This window comes from Hermetia illucens, chromosome 5 (assembly GCF_905115235.1).
Source record: "Hermetia illucens chromosome 5, iHerIll2.2.curated.20191125, whole genome shotgun sequence".
Taxonomy (NCBI): domain Eukaryota; kingdom Metazoa; phylum Arthropoda; class Insecta; order Diptera; family Stratiomyidae; genus Hermetia; species Hermetia illucens.
The window spans coordinates 86,743,018-86,763,012 of record NC_051853.1 but is presented as its reverse complement, the minus strand read 5'-3'; the positions used below and the strand labels follow the sequence as shown (position 1 = coordinate 86,763,012).

General features: G+C 42.9%; 1 protein-coding gene across 1 annotated transcript in view; it reads right to left on the bottom strand.

The window, feature by feature from the left end:
- Positions 1–2,561: 2,561 nt before the first annotated feature.
- Positions 2,562–19,995, bottom strand: part of LOC119657917 (D(1A) dopamine receptor) — a 251,021-nt gene continuing 233,587 nt past the window's right edge. The window contains exons 3-5 of the mRNA XM_038065103.1: positions 4,702–4,913; positions 4,148–4,631; positions 2,562–4,087 (exon numbers count right to left, since the gene is read on the bottom strand). Of these exons, the coding sequence (XP_037921031.1) occupies positions 3,162–4,087; positions 4,148–4,631; positions 4,702–4,913 (1,622 nt within the window). The 3' untranslated portion in view covers positions 2,562–3,161. The remainder of the gene's footprint in view (positions 4,088–4,147; positions 4,632–4,701; positions 4,914–19,995) is intronic.

Genomic DNA, 19,995 nt, shown 5'->3' with positions numbered 1-19,995 from the left:
CCCTGCCTGAGATAGAACGATGGCGTAGGCCAGGACGGCAGGTAACTTTTAGGGATATGGAATTGGTGGACCTCGGTGCAAAATCGGGCAGGCCTCATGCGGATACCGGCAGTTGCGTTGTTGGTGATGATGATGAAAAAACCCGATCGACAAGGAAACGTAGGGTGCAATTATGACATCATCAGAGAAAATCGCAGCCAGAACGGCCACAGATGGCATGACTTGGAAATTTATATCAGTCGCCACACTACATTTTGGGGGCCTTTGGGATGCAGCAGTGAAATCTGTAAAACGCCATTTAAAGCATGTGTTCGACAAAACAAAGATTGTGCCAACTTTAGAAGAGTTTACTGCGATTCTCTGCGAGATCGAGGTATGCTTAAATTATAGGTCACTCGTTCCACTCTCTAGCAATCCAGATGATGTTAAGGCCTTGACTCCTGGCCGATCGCACTCAAGGATGGCAGCGGCTTAAGGCCATCCACCAAATGTTTTGGAGAAGGTGGCTTAAGAAGTATTTGCACCACCTACAACTTCGGTATTTGGTTCCTCAGATCAACGTTCCCATGATCGCCGTTAGCTACAACTACGAAAACTATTTCGAGCTCAACGAGGATGAGCTCGGATCATGTAACCGCCTTAATGAGAGCTTTCCACCAGGATAATTAAGGACATAGGTGCCGAACTGCACAATTGACGTTATCTTCGAGCGCCCATACAAACCAACATGCCCATTGCATGCCATTTCGAACAACAGAACGGCTTGGAGAGAGCTGATGGCGCGCAATAGTTGGCTATATGTCGCGGACGGAGCTGCGGTGGTCTCTCTAACGTGTGACAGGCAGCCCCGCGAATTTGCATTAAAAGGTATCGGTATTCTACAGATGGACTGTAGCTGTAGCATCCAGAACAATAGTGTACATTTGCGATCCACGTTTTCGGAGGCAAGGAGGGAAGGTGGTTTCAGCCTTCACTATGACAATGACGTCAGGGAACCTGAACAAAATCCGGATGTACAATTCACCCACCAGTTCACCACCACTTGAAGAAGTCGAACATCCTGTGTTTCGCCCAGTTCAAGCTGAAATTTCTAACCTGCAGCGCATCGACCCTCCACCAGTGCTGACCTGAGTCTTGGGTTTATTATCATTGGGGTAGAGCGGTAATGCTCATATTCCTCGTTTATCGCCGCAAGATATGTACTTGGTGGTCCACCCTGCCACAGAATCCGCAGATGGAATTCACAGAAACGATGGAGAGGAGCCGCTGTATCATCGATTGCGGGACTTAGCCTGGCGGCCGCCCCCAGCGTGTTAAACTCATTTAACAACATACAACAGTGGACAAGGCTGCGGCTGGAGTTTCCGTTTTAAATCCGCTAATGGCAAACAATGGGGGGTCCAACGTCTAGCAGGCGACGCCCTTTTATGAGTAAAACCCAGTTTTTTCTGCAGTAGGCATGGGCTGAGATATATTGTAAGCCCCTTGCGCAAGAACAGGGATGGGAGTTTTGCGGGTCGTGTCTGCCTACCTAAACTGGCTGTGATGGTGATTGTGGGAGTGACTCCCGTTGCCCTTTTTGCTATGGAGCGAACAGCAATGCACAAGCGCAACGGAGAGAATTCGAGGTGGTTGCTCGGGAAGAACGGTTGTCTTGGCAAAATGAGACAACAATGTAGATGGGTTGCGCAGCTATGTGGCAACTTAGGTGTGTGGCCGAATCAGAAGCATGGTGAGACTGACTATTTTCTTACCTAGCTTCTAAGTGGGCATGAAGGTTTTCAGTCTTACCTGCACAAGGTGCAATTTCCTAATTGTGTGTTGTGCAATGGGGTTGTGGGTGACGCCGATCGCATCTTTTATTCTTGTGTAAGAATGAGATGGGATTCGTCAACAACAGGGGATCTCTTTCCAGACAACATTGTCGGGGAGATGCTGAGAAGACCCGACAGGTATGTTGTGCATTGCGTTCGGGTTCTTATTATTGCAAAGAAGATATAGCTAGACGTGCGGTTGGTCAGAAGGCAGGAGGTTCCTTGAACTAACAGTTCCCTTCCTCTTTTTCCCTCTCGTTGGTGGAAAGTATTTTCTGATTTGAGGGCGAAGGAACTTGGGAAGTAATGTGATTAAAAGTTACAGGCTAGCTCCCTTACGGTGGGGAGGTGTTTAGTTGGTATAAACGCATTAATCTACTTTCCTCGAAAAAAAGGTCGCAAGAAAACTGGAAGAAATAAGCTCCATGAACTGAATTAACCCCGGAAGCTGCGGCGGGCTACGCTGTTGTATACCAGAACTCCCCCCGTGAAAAACTAATTTATAGTGGCCCCACAGGGACATGGGCGGAGAAGGCGGGTGGTCAAGCGGATGAAAATCCTTCTGCTGGAACCGGGCGGATTATAATTGTAAGGCTTGTTAACTCCTCTCTGGTGGTTACCGATTTACTATTCCTAACTTCGTGAGATAAAGCCAGTAAGACGCAAATATTGAAAACGAAGAATGATGCCCAGTAGACTTCAGTTAAGGATATAAGGACGATAAAAGAACAAAAATAAGACAAAATATACACATGATATTTATGGTTTTTATTCTTAGCCTAAATGTACGATAACAATAAATAAATACAATCCTTATTTACAATATTGTGATCGTTTTGAGCACATCTCCTACAATAAATAGCATTTTGAAGAATATTTTTTATTATAAATAAAAAATAGTTCGATAAATAGTTTTTCAATCTGATCCTCTACGCAATGCACGTTGTTGTATCTTACATCATTTCGCAACTACCCCGAAATGAATTGTAGTAATCACAGGATTATTTTAATGTCTTTTTTATAATTTCATAAATATTTTATTAGTTTTATTGTTGAACAATAAATATTTGCTTAGCTTATCTGGAAACCTTAAGATATTTGAAGCCTGTGTATTTGTCTTAGTTTATTTTGTTTTAATTGAGTTGCGGAAAGTGGGAATGGGGAAATTAATTGTTTTGAATTTTAGTTTTGTTCCGATTTCTCTGGACCTTCGCCAGTTCGTCCTTCCTTCCTATGGCACTTCTTTGTCGGCTTCAAACATTTTCGAGTTCAAATTGAGACTTGATCGGTTATTTATCTGTCGCACAACTTACGATACTCATCTTAGGTAGACCTTAGAACCTACTATTAGCTATCCGAAGAAGTTCGCTTCTTCCCAAAGGAGTGGTCACTGTCCTTGTGGTAGTCGAATATGTGGAAGAGGCTCGAATGCTTCACGGGCGGAAAAATGAGATGACTAACTACTTTCAATGGACTGAATTTCTCGATGTGATTGTTATTCGTCAATTCGCTGCCATTGCTGCAACTTGTTGATCGTTGCATTTTGTTCGAGGATGAGAGAGATCCAAATGGTGAGGAGATTTTTGAAGTCTTTCGTATTCGGGGTCGATGGACCGGAGATAATGGGTTTCTATCGTTCTCAATTACAAATACGGAGTTGCTCAGTTGTCCGACAGACTGACGGAGTGAGTTGAAGTCACTCTTTTCGCTCTGTATGCTCCCGTTTCGGGTAGTTGTGTAACTCTGAATACTCGTGGTTTCACTGGATATAGGATTTTGGGACTTATTTTGTGCTATTTGGAGATTTTCGTAATCACTGAATGAATCGCTTATTGGGAGCGATTTATTGTAGTAGTCGAATTGATCAGGCTCAGTTCCGAGCTTGTCATGTAGACACGGACCAGGGAGGTCATCAGACATTTTGATGACTGCCTGGGTCGAGGGCAGGAAGACTTCGTCGTCTATGTAATCGTTTAAGCTAGATGAGAATTCTTGATTATCGAAAGCGTACTGCATGTCGTTTGTTTCGGACGGTTTCAAGCTATCGGTGGGAGAATTACTTGATGGCGTGCTTTCCTTAGATTGGTTGCATTTGCTACTCTCCTCAGCGCCGCTCGGTGCTTCAGCGATCTTCCAGATATCCTTATTAACTTCAGCAGTTGCCGACGCGACGGCGGATACTGTTTGGTGAACACTGTTCAAACTGCATGTAATTGCTGACGGACTTTTGGCTGCTTGCTGTTGCTGTTGTTGTCGCAGCCAGACCGGTGAATCTATCGAGATACAAGAAGTTTAATTAGCCTTAAAAATAAAAAGATAAGAAATGGATTTACCTATGTAGATTCTATTTTGGAGTGAAGATCGCTTGTCAATAATCGATTGTAACCGCTGCTGACTAGCTAAGGACACTCTATAATTCAAATCGACTGTTTGGTCTATCTCAACCCCCAATATCTTCAATATTAGGTTTTTGAGCGCTGCCCGAAAATCTTTCAGATGGTACGCGTATAACACAGGATTCACTGCAGAATTAAGATGGGAGAGGATGATGCAGAAGAACGTTAGCTTTGGATGCACATAACAGTCAGGGCAAAACGCTTTGATACAGTTGATAGTATACAATGGGATCCAACAAATCATAAAAAATAAAACAATTATGGAGAGATTCTGGGTAGCTTTCACTTCTCGCTTTCGGGCTGCACCAAGGACCCGAAGCATTGTTCCGCCATGAGTCCGGTGCGGTGTTATTCGGATATGTGAAGTGGACGTGCGCCGACTGTTATCGCCTACAGGATTCATAGTGACTATTTGTCGTACCTTTTAAAAGCAATAACAAAACATTAGTATAAATGCATTCATGGCTGTTGTAACAGAAAAGTCCCTTTACCTGTCTGATAATCACTCGATAAATATGAGCATAAAAGGCTAACATTAAAATAGCTGGCGTAATTATTGTTGCAAAATATAGGAACACCAAATAGTTGTAGTCCATAACTTTTACAAAAAGACAAACTGCGTTCGCTTCGGTTCCAGCATGCCATCCGAACAGTGGTAAAAAGCCAACTATGCTTCCAGCTACCCAGCACATGCTTATGATACCTGAAATAATCAAGGAGCAAAATTAATTTTTGTAACGTCAGTTAATGGCAGAATTTGTTTACTACGAATCCTCTGAAACTTTTTCATCATCATCATCAACGGCTCTATAACCGGTATCCGGTCTAGGCCTGCCTTAATAAGGAACTCCAGACATCCCGGTTTTGGGCCGAGGCCCACCAATTCGATATCTCTAAAAGCTGTCTGGCTCCATCTTAGGCAGGGTCTGCTTCGTCTTCTTTTTCTACCATAGATATTGCCCTTATAGACTGTCCGGGCTGGGGAAAGCAAAAAGTTTCTTTGGAAAAACCTCTACACTTAGAGACTGTGTATTAGGGAAGTGCATAATTTTGTCAAGAAGGAAAGGGAATTCCACAGGAGGCGAAAAAATATAATAAGCGACTATTATCAAGAGCAAGAGGGTCTTTCTTATTTTGCGGAAGTCGAGGAAGACTAAGGACCAGACAGCTGTTGAGTGCAGGAACCTCAACAGAATTTGGACATGTGAAGGGGACTGATGAATTTGATGACAAGCGCTGTGTCGCGGGAAGTCGAAAATGCTCACTATTTAGGAGAAATAAATATTTTTACGATTGCAAAGGAAGCCGTAAGGCAGTTCTCTTTCTCATGTTCTGGATTCTCCCTCATGCCACCGTTTTCAAGGCAGTTCGGCGAGTTATCTAGACGAACGCGGTGAGGATTCTGTTCGTAGTAATCACCGTAACCCGTGAGGCACTGGGTAACGTGGTACTTGGTCTCCCCGCGTTTCCGCTCTAGCCGTATCTTAACATTGGAATGAGCCTGTGCGTCCAGCGAGTCTTAGAAGATTCGACCCATCTGCATTGCCAGAGATTATAAAATTCTCACTTTGCCGCAGTTCCTGCGTTCTTCAAGGCACGCCGTGAAATTGCTGAGGAAAAGGTGGTGAACAGTCTTCACTTCCTCTTTTTTCAGCCTTTGTTCCGTTCACAAAGAGTAGAGAGCAAAAGTCATTACTGGTAACTTAGGAGGAACACAAGATGGGGAATTTCAATGACGAATGCAGCAGTGCATACGTTGGTTAATGAATTCAAAGTCGATAACTACCATAAAGGACGGTGCAATTCGTTTCTGTTAGTCTTTAATTAATTCGCGCTATATCCTCGAGTATCTACAAGCATTACGGGGACAGCGATGACAAAACAATCGTTTTTTGTGTGAACAAGTTAAGGAATTGGGGGCATGGATACTTAAAAATGAGGAAGATATCCCCAGTAGAACGACCGACAGCGACTGGAATATTTTAATAAATTAGCTGCCCTTCGGACGGCAATAGCTCACACCGATATAAGGGATTATTCTAGACAATTCCGTGTAGAGGAGGATATAGGCCCTAGATAATTGCCAACAGAATTATAATGGTGAAATTTAGAAGATTCCATCTTGGCAAATCGGATATGCGGATTTCCTTCTGAAGACTGTTCACAACACAAAATTCAGAGCTAAACGTTTTTTTTTTCACAAGCGACTATCATAAATTCGTGCACGAAGGTCCGAAAAAAAATCGAGTGCATACGCAAATGACAAAAACAGATACGCGACAAAGATAGAAAAAGTGCACCTCCCTAGGAAGGTATCTTGATAAAATAATTCTCTAGGTCTAAAGACATACTGCACACCACAGTTTACTCACACGCGACACAAACTGGGGATACTCTGGTTTGGGATCATTCCATCGATAGCAAAGTGATGCTCCGAGAGATACAAAATGATCCAAATGCTCTCATTAGCGAGGCTCCAGATTGGCAACCCGTTTGTAGTATCGACTCTGTGCCTGTCAATCAGCAGCTTTCCCAACGACAAACGCGCGTTTAACGTGGGCTGGACATCGGTCAATATATGACAAAGGAGGAGATAACATTGTTAAGACGGCGAAGACATCGCTGCGGCTAGATTGTACGAACTCCTGGTATTTTGGCTCAAGTGGCTGCAGTTCCCGTTTCATGAAGTTAAGCAAACTGCAAATGTTCACAGTACCAGAGCAGCTTTCTGGATCGAGATTCAGGCAGTTTCTACAGCACGGATGCTCCTATGGAGCGGCTACACGACGCAACCTTCAATGTGGTGTCAACAGGAAAAACAGTTAATTTCCGGTTGCCGGAGAAACTTCAGTTTAAGAACGTTGTGTAACCTCAAAGAATTCCTAGGACAGGAGGATTTCTATTCAACAATTTCAAAGTGCACACCCCTAACCTAAGAACAGATTCTGCTCAACAGCTAGCTTTGGAGCTCAAAGACGTGCTGGGGGAACCAATCCGGTAGACGCATCATCACCAGCGATCGGTAGTACGTTGAAGCAAATAATGGATGATAAATGCGTTCTTTCCTAAATAGTTGAAGCCCAAAAAACAGAAATATAGTCTGTATGACCGAAAATTCTCGACAACATTCACAGGCATACTTACAATCAGATCATATTTCCAAAGAACACGACGGTTAATTAGAGTTACAGCTGGGTTTTATTCCTACAACTGATCAGGGCAGGCGGTTTGGGGCAGTATCCTCCAGTTTCATAGCAAACCTGATACCATATAATCCACAGGGAAACGATATGATGGATTCCTAGACCTGCATGTTAAAAGCAGCACTCAAGTGGCATTATCTCATGCCCTCGTACCGAGATTCTCTCAATTGTACCTTTAGGACTCAGGACTGTTTACAGAGAATGCATGAACACTTTTACGCCAGAACTTCCGCTGGGAACTTCTGAGGGTTTCGTTCTTTGCAAAACTTGCTAACTTTACGTACTTCTTTTCAGAATCATCAGTGAAGGCGTTTTCGAACCTTGCAACTGAGGTCTACCGTCCACCATATTAACTCCTAGGTCTTCATGTATGAGGATCTGTGCATCTGCACAGCTGTGAACTCATCAATAATATCTCCTTGCACAGGGCCGTATAAGGTAATCGGGATCTTGGACGACTGTTTCTACAGTATTGATGTGAACGGAAGACTAGCTACTGCGCCAGCAAATTAATTGATAGGTGGTGATTCCGATGTCGTCAATTCTAGACGTGTACCGCGGAACAACATTTGGTTATTGCGCGTGGGCCACTCTCGACCAATCAGAAAGTTTCCTTCCCAACTTGTTTTCGGGTTAGGCAACCTCTAGAAGGGGGCAGGCAATGCCAACAGTTAGCGCGCTGAGTTCTAATCCGCCTTTACTTCTGATTTTTCATTCGGTACCGTACAGTCGGAGTGCATGACCATAACGAGCTATTTCCGAAATATAATATTCCAAACCAGTAATAGCTAAAATATCACATTTTAAAGCTTTCTAAAAACCGTGAGCGTAATTTTTCGTCATCTCACCCACACAAGAGCAGGCACACCTTCCTGTGACCAAAGACATACCAATTTGTTGATAACTTGCTACATTTTTGTTGTACTACACGGAAGAGGACATGAGATCGAGGATGCAATATCACTTGTCAATTTTAGTTCATTTTCTCTATTTTAGAAAAAAAAAAAAAATGTTCCCTTATAGTAAATGTGTCAAACATACAGCCTCTACGTTTGATTCCACCATATGACCGAACATGGTGTTGTGAGAGCTTTCCTTGGCATTAAGATAACCCCCAACGAAGGTCACCTTCAGAAAGCCTTCCCTGAGAGTATATTTCCGGGTTATTTCGATATCGGAAATTTCCATTCGATAGCGCAAATCCCGACCACCACTCAAAAAAACCTTCAATAGGCAATCTAAAACCAACCGCTGTTTTCAACGCTTCCCAGAGACAAGGTGCCAGTCGACCTTTTTTACGCTGATGCTGTGAAACTCAATCCGCAATTAATCAAGAATTTGAAATGGTCTAACTCATTCAAAACATAAGCCATTTCACGGTATAAATAGAAAAGATGTTGCAAGAATTCATACGAAACCAGATGTTGATTCTCCAAAGCCCTCTCGCAAAAAAATGAGCTCTGCTATAATTTGCCCTGGAATGAGAGGCGAAACCAACATAAGATCGGATTACCAGTATTCCTTCTCAACAGTGAGATCGGCAGCCTCCTTACATCCGGGACTCTTCTCACCGACAAATATTATATAATTTTATAATGCCCGTCCAGAAATTCTTCAATAATAAGCACCCTGATGGCAAAGGTCCTGGAGGTTCAGGAATACTCATTAAAAATCTTTTAAAGATTTATTGTAGCTGGAGACTTCAATACCAATACCGTATTGGGGCTCGAGACTAATATCGTCTAGGGGCAAAAACCGCTGCAATATCGACGAGTTATGAATTCGACTCCAATTCCAAGGGAAATTCCGAGAATTTTAGCGTAGTGTGCGGCTTGACAAAAGGGATTTACGCTGGTTAGAGAAGCAGAAGATACCGCAGAGCGCAATGATTTCTGAAGTGTATATCGCATCACGAAAGAGCTTGTATGTGGCCGCAAATATTTCCATGGTTCTGTAAATGATGAACAACGAACAACTGAAAAGGTGGAAACAACACTTCACCATGGTTCTTAATCGTATCCGGCGAAGTTCTACCTCTTCGGGATGAAACGCCGGTGCAAAGATAATGGCTAAAACAATCCCGAAGCGCACTAAAGAAAACATCTCGAAAACTTGATGGACAGAAAGCAAGCTGGTTTCCGCTCCGGGTCCTCCTCCATTGACCACATCAATACCCTACGGATATTTTTGAAACAGTGCGTGGAGTGTAGATTTTCGCTTTATCTGCTTTTCGTGGATTTTGAGAAAGCTTTCGATTGCGTAAACAGGGAATGTAGTGTAGTGATTTACGCAAGAGGGGCATTCTGGAGAAATTAACAGCCATTATCAGAACGACATATTACATATGATGGCGCAAACTGTCACGCGCTGCACCGAGGTAAAATCTCCTAGGATTTTGAGGTCCAATGCGGAGTCCGCCAGGGTAGCATCTTGTGACCGATATTATTCCTTTTTATTAACGGTAACGTTCTTCATGCTGCTTTTCCCGGGGGATGTGGAGGAGTTCAATGGACCATGACACCTTTCCTCAAACACTTCGACTATGTAGATGACATTTGTTTGCTCTCTCACCGGGTCGTGGATATTTGTCAAATAGCTCTGGATTTGGAAAGAGAGGCAAGTAGAGTTGGGCTGAACATAAACATCAACAAAACCAAGGTTTTGATTCTGAAGGGTCATCGCTCTATCCCTATCTGCAATAATGGGGAGAGCATCAAAGGCGTCGGTCAATTTGTATAGATAAAGAGCGAAATTTCCGCTGACGATGGCACCGAACTGGATGTTGCCTGACGCATTAACAGCGCTATATCCGTTTTCGCTGCCTTGTCAAAAACCAAGGTGAAGTTGAAACAGTTCTGTATTAGCGTTGTTTCTGTATTGCTATATGGGAGCACCAGATACTTACGTCAATACCTGTCTGCGTTGTATCATCGGAATACGCAGGTCTGACACTATCACAAGATTTTATAAATTTACCAACTATCTATACAACCCTGCTTGTTCTAAGTTCCAATCATCTTTCGGTTCTCATAACTTTTTCAAATCTCCAACCAATCCCAATCGAGCCTACCAAGCTAACGAGAAGGCAGACTGATTGACTTAAGTATCGAGAATACATCTCTCCCCCTTAAAAACGAATGTGTCCTTGAAATCAAATTCCCAACTCGACATAGTTGTACATTTCTTCACCGAAGTATTAACATCAGCTGCACTGAATGCAACATTAAAGTCCCAATGTGCAGTTTCAGATTCTCCAAAGTGTTGAATATAGACCAGCTTATAAAAAAATAAGTCGGGGAACCCGATGCTGGACGTTCCAAGTATGAAAAGTTTTGTGTATTTCTTATATATTTGAGTGAACATTTGTCCTATTTGTGGCTTGCAATGTTTATCCATTTAGTATGTCAGACTATTCTGACAGTCCCAAGTTGTAGTAAATTTGCACCAGAGCGAACAATTTGACCTATTATAATTTTTTTTGGAAATAGTGCGATTTCTACTAAACTTAGCAATGTAGTGCTTTATATCATTCCCCATACTACTGCAGAATTTTATGTTTCTACGATGAGCTTAGGGGGAGGCAGTTGCGAATCAATTTCCCAAAAATGAGGTAATATAAGTATTATTATTGACTTTAATTAAGCAGACATCAGTATGCAGAGTATTTTGAGCCCTAGGTATCGTATATTTGCACAGAAATTTTTTATCGCGGTTGGATGTCGGATACCAGCCGACCCATCTATGAGTCAGATTAGGGTAATAATCTCGCAGCGCAATGCTGACCACATTGTCTCCTAAAGTGTACTGTAGTGTACCGTTACGGTCTTTAATGAAGTGTGCTAATATGGATTGTTGCACCAACGATTATTATTGTAATTATTTGCAGATTTTTCGGTTGGGTGGTTTCTGAAAACGGCGTCTTGAAATAAATGATCACTTTCTAGGGTCTGCACTCATCTCCCCCCTCGTATATCTAATCGAGGCCTTTCATTTGGTACCTCCCATTACTATATTTGGTGAAACCAAAATTTACGCCCTACTTTTGCATATATTGCCTCCCTGCCCCTCCCTCAAACTCAACGTACAACAATTTTACTTACTGAATGGACGTTCACAGTTCCCACCTTCTCACGAAATTTCATGTCAATCGGTATGGCCTTTTTTGAGGAAAGTGTGTGTGACAAACAGACGGATAGACAGACATTGAATCGATTTTATTAATTAGATTATTAATTCGATTAGATCAGATGTCCTAATTTGAAGAATATGGCGACAGCTAGAAAAGATCTACAAGAAGCATTGGAAAAAGAGAAAAATAAGGATCTTAAGTGCTTTCTTGAAAATCCAACACCATTTCCGACCATGAATTATTCCCTTTTTTTGGGCGGTGAGGAAGCTCCAGAGGCAAACTTTACGCGAACCACCAATCCAATTTTCGGACGGCAGCTGGCGAGGAGTGATATTAGCAAGGCCTAATCTTTGCTCAATACTTGAGGGGCATTTTGCAACCAAAGCCACAGCTACCGAACGAGGAATTATCACCTTCGATTCCTCAAAATGTACCCAACTGATTTGTTTCAAAGTTTTCGAAGTCTTACGATTCTCGCAAGAGCCATCCATATTGATCTTAAAAAGCCTCTGATTTCGACTTTATTACGGGCAATACATCACAATTCATGAACTGCCAAGATCTGTAATCATTCAACTGACACAAATATTCAATGATGTTTTATGCACTGGTTACGATGATCCCAAAGGAAAGTAAAGATCCCCCCATCTCATTTAAGAGAAAACAGGGAACTGTCGAACAAGCTCATCGGTTAGCCTACGAGATAAGCTGTGCTTAGGAAAGTAGAAAGTATTGCTCGGCCGTATACAAGGATTTGACAAGGTCTGGCCTGATGGCTTCATCTATAAAATTAGAGAAAGGCTACTTACGAATACACAGAAAGTTCTCTTATTAAATCAAAAACTTTCACCTCATGAGAATCTAGTATTAAAGCGGGTGTATTCCAAAGTAGTGTCTTCAATCCTCTGCTCTGAGCATCTATTTACGTCTAACGTCGCTAACTATACGGTAATATTCTGCACACGTTCCAATCCTTGTGTTGCATCTCGAGTCCTGGAGAATTACATGAAAGAAGTTAAGCTATTGTTGGCTCGCTGGATAATCAAAGTCAACTAACCGAAATGTGGTCATGTCACCTTCACAATGAAGAAACGAATATGTCGCTCAGTTACGCCTAGCTCCTTATACTGAAGGAGTTCTAGGTAATATATCGAGAAAGAAGGCTCAGGTCAATCTGAGTATTAAAAATTTGCACTCATTTTGAATTCAAAGTCCTGATATATAAAGTAGCGATAAAGCCAATCTGGACTGGATCTGCTCGCAAATCCGACATCGAAATTTTGTTCAGATTTTTCGGTTGAATAGTTTCTGAGAATGGCTCTCTTAAAGAAATGATCACTTTCAAAATCCCCAAGTTGAAAGAACTTACAAAAAAGTCTGTTGTGAGTTTACGAAAAGCCGATGGTGGCATTCAAACGGCGGAGGCATCACACATGCTGTTAGCTGCCGGAAGGGTTCGGATTGGATGGGTTGTCCGCCATTTAAGAGAACAAACTTCACTAAAGAGTTTTTAAATGCCTCATGTTTGGGTACTTCGCAAAGGCATGCACCAGCAGCGTTGATCGATCCGATCGATGCAGAAGGTGTGGGAAGAAAGGCCATATTGCCAGAGAGTCCAATAGGGACCCCAAATGCCTATTGTGCGAAGTAAAAGAGGGACAGGATAACCGGCACATTGCCGTAAGTGGCAAATGTCCGGAATTTAGGAAGGCGCTCACTGCAATGAGAAAATGAGGTTTATTTAAATAAACCTGAACCATTGTAGGGTCGCTCAGGATTTACTTGAGACCACATTCGAATCTGAGATGGAACTACGTTCGAATCTGAGATGGAAATTGCCACCATAAGTGAGCCGTATAGAAACCGTCACGATAGCATATGGGTCACAGATTCGAATGATAGAGCGGCGATATGGGCTTGGGGTCGACAGCAATACAATGTACTACAAGTCAGGCAGCCAGTAGCTTTGTGTGGGCGAAAATAAGTGGGGTATATGTATACAGCTGCTACGCCCCACTAAGTTTGAAACGCAAGGGGACGAAGTCCAAAGGTGATTGCTGGTGATTTCAATGCTTGGGCCCTAGAGTGGGGTAGCAAAGAATTAAATGCTAAGGTGCGCAGTTTATTAGAAGCTTTTGGATAGATGGATATAGTTTTGGCTAACGAAGGTGCTGTAAACACCTTTCAGAAAGAGGGCTCAGACTCGCTTGTAGACTTGACCTTTGTCAGCCCTGCGCTGGCGCATGGTATGTCCTCGTGCGTCAGCGAACGCGATCACCAGTCGATGTTATATGAGATATGTATCCAGCGACAGGGCGAATACCAATCATGCCCGATACCGAGAAGTTTCAGGCTGGTCTGCAAAAACTTTGGATGAACAGACCTTCATAGAGGTGTGGTTAGATCAACCTGCTAAAGCAGGCGCCTCTACGGAAAGAGACGTCTATGTAGCCCAATGCATCGCCAAAGCATGTGACGCGTCCATGCCTAAGAGGTGTCCCCAGTAGAAGATCAAACTACTGGTGGAATGGTGAACTGACCGGCCTTCGACCAGCCTGCCACCGAGCCAGGAGAGCGGCTCGGAGGGCGGTAGGTAGAGTAGATCAGGGGCCAAAAGAGTGCGACTGTAAGGCAGCCCGCAAAACCCTCAAGCTCGCCATCCAGCGAAGCAAGAGGAAATGCTTTAAGGAGCTCTGCTCAGAAGCGGACGTAAACCCGTGGGGGAGTCCTTATAGAATCGTGATGGGACGATTCAGAGGACGTTCATTTCCGCAGATCACTTGTCCCACCCTCTTGCTGAAAATCATCCAGGGGTTATTCCCCAAGCAACAACACATTCCGACCACCTCTGAATCTGACGGCAATTCTGCCAGTCACCAGAGACGAGCTGCTGGATATAAAGCACCGGGCCGGGACGGAGTATCGAATAAGGCTCTTAAGCTTGCCGTGAAATCCAGGCCGGACATGTTCGCTGAGTTGTTCGAAGCGTGTATATCCGAGGGAATATTTTCGGCGACATGCAAGCGACAGAGGTTGGCACTTCTGCCTAAGCCTGATAAACTACCAGGTGAACCATCCTCATACCGACCCATATGTCTTTCCGATACGGTGGGGAAAATGTTAGAGCGGGTAATCTGTAATAGATTACTCGGGGGGTTCCGCAAAGCTAGATCAACTATTGATACCATCAAATTGGTTACTGGCTTGGCCGAAGATGCAATCCACGGAAAGGGTAGTACCAGCAAATATTGCGTGGTAGTAACCTTGGACGCGAAAAATGCATTCAATTCGGCCAATTGGAATCTAATACGCAAGTGCCTAGCGAAGGCTTGTATTCCCGCCTATCTCGATGCAATTGCCGATATTTATTTAACTGACTCGTATGACACCGATGACGGCCCCAGGAGTACGTTGTTTCCGTGGGTGTCCCGCAGGGCTCCGTATTGAGCCTACTACTGCGGAACATCATGTACAACGATGTACTTAATCTTCCCCACAGTGGTGGGTTACGCTGACGACATAGCGCTGGTTGTTGTCGCAAAGCATTTCGAAGATGCTGAATTATACTCAAGAGAGGTAATCAGTGCTGTTAAAAGTTGGCTAGAGAGCTCTGGTCTGACAATAGCGGAGGAAAAGACAGAAGCGGTCCTCATCACTAAGCGCCGGAAAAGAAATTACGTCTGCATTAGAATCGGGAATCATATCATCATTTCCAAGCCGACCATCAAATACTTGGGGGTGGTGATAGACAGGAAGCTCAGCTATAAGCAACACGTGCAGTATGTTTGCGATAAATCATCCACTTCTAGTATGGCCCTGGCGAGGATGATGCCGAACGTGGGAGGGCCACGGCATACCTCTAGGTTGCTTATAGCCAGGGTGGTGGCCTCAATCATCTATGTGACCCCGGTTTGGAGGAAGGCGTTGTGGATGTCAGTTGACACTAACACACTGAGTGCAGTCTACAGGAGGGCAGCCCTGAGGGTATGCTCTGTCTTCAGGACTGTCTCAGATGATGCAGCATTCGTTATCTCTGAAATGATGCCGATTGACATCTTGACAGATGAAATGACGATATATACAATGCGAAGTCAATCTCTCCCTTGTTGCAGACGAAGAACGCTGAGAGGGAGAGAGCCATAAATAGATGGCAAGAGCGTTGGGAACGCTCGGGAAAGGGTCGGTGAACTCACAGGCTTATTCCTGCCATCAAGGAGTTGGAGAGACGATACGGTGAGATTAATTATAATCTCATCCAGTTTCTCACGGGGCATGGAGGATATCGCCAATACCTGCGAAGGTTTAAATTGGAGACTGCCGAAATTGCGATGGAGTCCCAGAGGACCCAGAGCATATACTCTTCCACTGTCCGAGATTTGTGGAAGAAAGGAGGAATCCAGAGGAGACTCTAGGAGAGGTGCTGGTACCAAAAAATCTGGTGCCAAAAATGGTAACACATTAAGAAAATTGGGATGCGGTCAACTCCATGATCGCATCTATCCAAACCGTATAGAAGAAGGGTGACTAAGCTAGAATGAGCTGGCTCCGCCCCGTAATGCAATACTTTATGATGGTTCCACGGAGCAGGGGGTGGTTTTAGTGGGTAAAAATCCCACACGCTAGTGTGTCCAGACCAGTGTCTTTCCACCTCCTGAAAAAAAAAGACAGACAGACAGATAGACAATAAACCGATTTTGATAAGGTTTTGTTTTACACAAAACCTTAAAAAGATGCCCCAATTCATATGTGTATTATTTCCATTAATTTACGACCCATAAAAGCCAGTTCATTTTAATCATTTGTAGTTTTCATTAAAGTGTTGAGTTAAGGATTTACCTCCTTCATATTTTCTACCATGTGAACTTTTCCACATCTAAAGTGCAGAACAGACAACATCAGGAGGGTGAGTGGTATTAGCACCATTCCTCCTCCATAAGGCGTCGAAATAGACCAGCGAACCATAACAATGGATCCGCTTCTTTTAATTACTCTCCACCTCCTCGCAACGGTTACATTTTTCATTATTTGTGTTTCTTCTTTAGTTGGGTTTCCGTATCCATTTATTTTCTATTTACCATCCGCAGAGATAGTGTTTGGTGAAGGATTTCGATCGAAACATAGAAAAGACGGAAAAATTGGAATCAATTTATTATTCGCAGGATGTGGCCATATAGGGAGGAGATTTGATGTGTTCTGTCGGCAATCGGTTTTCAATTTCAATCTATTCGTGTTTGATGTTGGAGGGCTAATAAAAATCAATAGAGCAATTGAATTTGGCAGGTTTACTTTAGACAGGATTGGGATGGAAGATTGAGAATATCGTTGAATTTTTTGCTTGCCGGTGGTTTCTGTTTGAGTGCATCAACTGTCGATAGTAGATGTGCTAGGCCAAGGGTAAAGATTACGAGGAATACATATATCATAAATACAGCATAACCAGATGGTAGATGGTAAAAAAGGAAGGCGAGGCAGACCCTGCCCAATATGGAGCGATGGCTTAGGCCCGGACCCCAGACAGCTTTTAGGAATATCGAATTGGTGGACCTCGGCCCAAAACCGGGATGTCTGGAGTTCCTTATATAGGCAGGCCTAGACCGGATACCGGTTGTTGCGCCGTTGATGATGATAATCATAACCAGATTACAAGGAAATAAACAAGTAGACAACAATCAATAATATTTAGGACTTAAATTAGGTACTGATATGATAATTTTCATCAATATGATTGGTATTAACCCCTAAAAAAGGCATAGCATGTTGACCATCGTTACCGTTTCATCAAAATGTGATTTTGTTCCTCCTGGACTTCCCGAGAAGCTTGCACCTTTCGTTCACTCTTCTGCATAATGTACCTCTGAGCAGACTCACTCGTCAGTCACTCTTGAACAGTGATTTCTTCGATCTTTTCGAGATCTCAAAAGTGTGAACTTGTTTTGTGAAGCCATATTACGTCTGTGTTACCTAGCATTCCGATGATTCCTTCAATTTTTAATGCTGTTGTTGGTGTTGACACTCTCTAAAATATAGGGACTATTCTGATTTAGATTGCTGAATATACTTTCAACTAGTTACTTGGTTACTCGTTCAAACGATCCACATAAGTTTCGTACTATCATTTTCACTTTCTAAGGCAATTTCAACCCTACTCATGTGGTCAACTCTTTGGAAATTGTTTCAATCCCACACAACTCCATATTGATATCAACCTATGACTTTATTTCCACACTGCGCTGCTAGTTGCTATCCGGTTTTTGGTTAAGCTTTCCGCCTAAGTATCCCAGAGAGATACTTACCCCCAATCTTAAGAGGCAGTGCTTTTTCAATTTATTTCAATTTATTTGTAATACCCGTTCCTTAAAAATAGATAACGCAATGGATGGAAAAATATTTGACATGAGACGAGCGAAATCAAGGAGAGATTAAATATTGAGATGAATGGTGAATAAGAAGCTTTTGATTTCCTGAATCACAAACAACTTACTTTCCGGTGCTTATCAGATTACTTTATGGTCTTTCAATGATTAGAACTCAGTTTTTCTTTCTAAGTTCATTGCTATAAACCGACCGAAGGACCTTCTGTGAAGGTGAAATACCAATACTTTAGTCCTGTGGAGTGCAAAGGATAGTAATGAGTGAATGCTATAACTTGTGTTTATGAATATGTGGAGCTTTAGATAGTCCTGGACAGAGGAGACATTTAATTCAAACGAAGGCTGCATATTAAACTGACGGAGGTACCATTTAAAGAAGTTGAAAAGCTTTGTTACTTTTCCATCCAGTGATATTTCCTGCGTACTTGAGACTTAGCAAACTTTTCGGGGTGCTTTCGAGGAATATTATAATATTGTTCACTGAACATTTTTTGGCATTGACTTTTGATTTATCTCTTATCCAATATTTAAAGAAAATTTTACTTTTATCTATAAATTCTATATCATTTTATCCAGTGTGATTCATTTATCGGTCCAACTGAGATATTGTGCGATTATATAGAAATATTTGCAGTACATATTGCGTTTCAAAGTAATACGTGTCTAATCAACTCAGCTTAACGACGGCGTATTTCAGCGAAGATTGATTTACGATATGTCGACATGGCACGGCAACTTTTTTAAAGGTTTTGTGGATAACAAAACCATATTAAAATCGGTCTGTTTTTTTTTGTGTGGAGGTGAAATTTTTCAAAAGACTCTTGCCTAGATGCGCCAGACTGTGGGATTTTCACTCACTGAAACCACCCTCGACTCCTCTCACTGCCCCATTGAAGAACCATTAAGCGCGCCTTCCTGGCCTCTTCCGCTTTTCGCTGTTTACTCTGGACTGTTGCGACCATGGAGTTGATCGCATCCCAATTCTCCGAGCAAAATTTTGCGGTGACAGCACATTTCCTAGAGCTTCCTCTAGATTTCTCTTTTCTTCCATGAATATTGGAAGAATATGTGCGCTGGGTCCTCCGGGACTTCATCGCAGTTTGTACAATCAGGTGAGGTATCCAACCTGCACCGGTACTGCTGATATTCTCCACTACCGGTGAGAAACTGGGTCAGATTATAATTGGTCTCCCCCTACTTTCTCTCCAGCCAGCCAACGAAAGTGGGGATCTAGTATAAAAACAATTAGTAATTAAGTGGGCCCCCGCTTATGGATATTGGCACTTTACATCGTCTTGGCATTGAGTTAATTAATGATTTCAGGTAGTCCTCCGGCATTTTGTTTCAAGTTTGAAGTATTCTGTTCCAAATCTCTTGGATAGTCTTTGACTGTATCTTGCTTACATGGTACTTCAAATAGCACAGAATGTTTTCAATTGGATTGATGTCAGGATTATGTAGAGGTCAACCAGGCGTTTCGTTAAAAACAAAATGATCGTGTTGAGAAATCCTAAATCTTGGAAAAATGCTAGGGCGTTCACCTCAGTCGTCGCAGCAGGACAGGCCCTCTCCCTGTCGAGATGGGTAAGAGTTCTTGATGCATAGACGGCGTCAGAAAGTAAGTAAATTATTCGAAGTAAAACAAATACGTGTCTGCATGAAAAAAATTTGGCACCCTCACTGGAAAGGCCGAGGAAGTCGCAAGAGTCCTTTGGAAAAGGCACATTGATATCTGCACTTTATAAGAAACCCGATTTTGTGATGTCAGAAGCAGCAATATAGAAAGCGAAGGCGGTAGAAATGGATATAAACTATCTTGGTAGCGCACACACTTAATACGGCCTTGGCATTGCCATCTCTGAGGGTTTCTGTGATGCCATTAAAGAAGTCGAGCGATTTGATGATCGGCTGATGAAGCTTATCATTATATCCGCTGATAAACGGAACGAGATAGCGAGAGGGATGGTTATCGACTTGCCGAAAGTCGACACCAACGCACCCAGGATATCGAACACTTCTGTTGCGTTAATGACAAGCATGATACTTTGCTAACCAATCGGCGAGCCGCGACAGATAAATGGC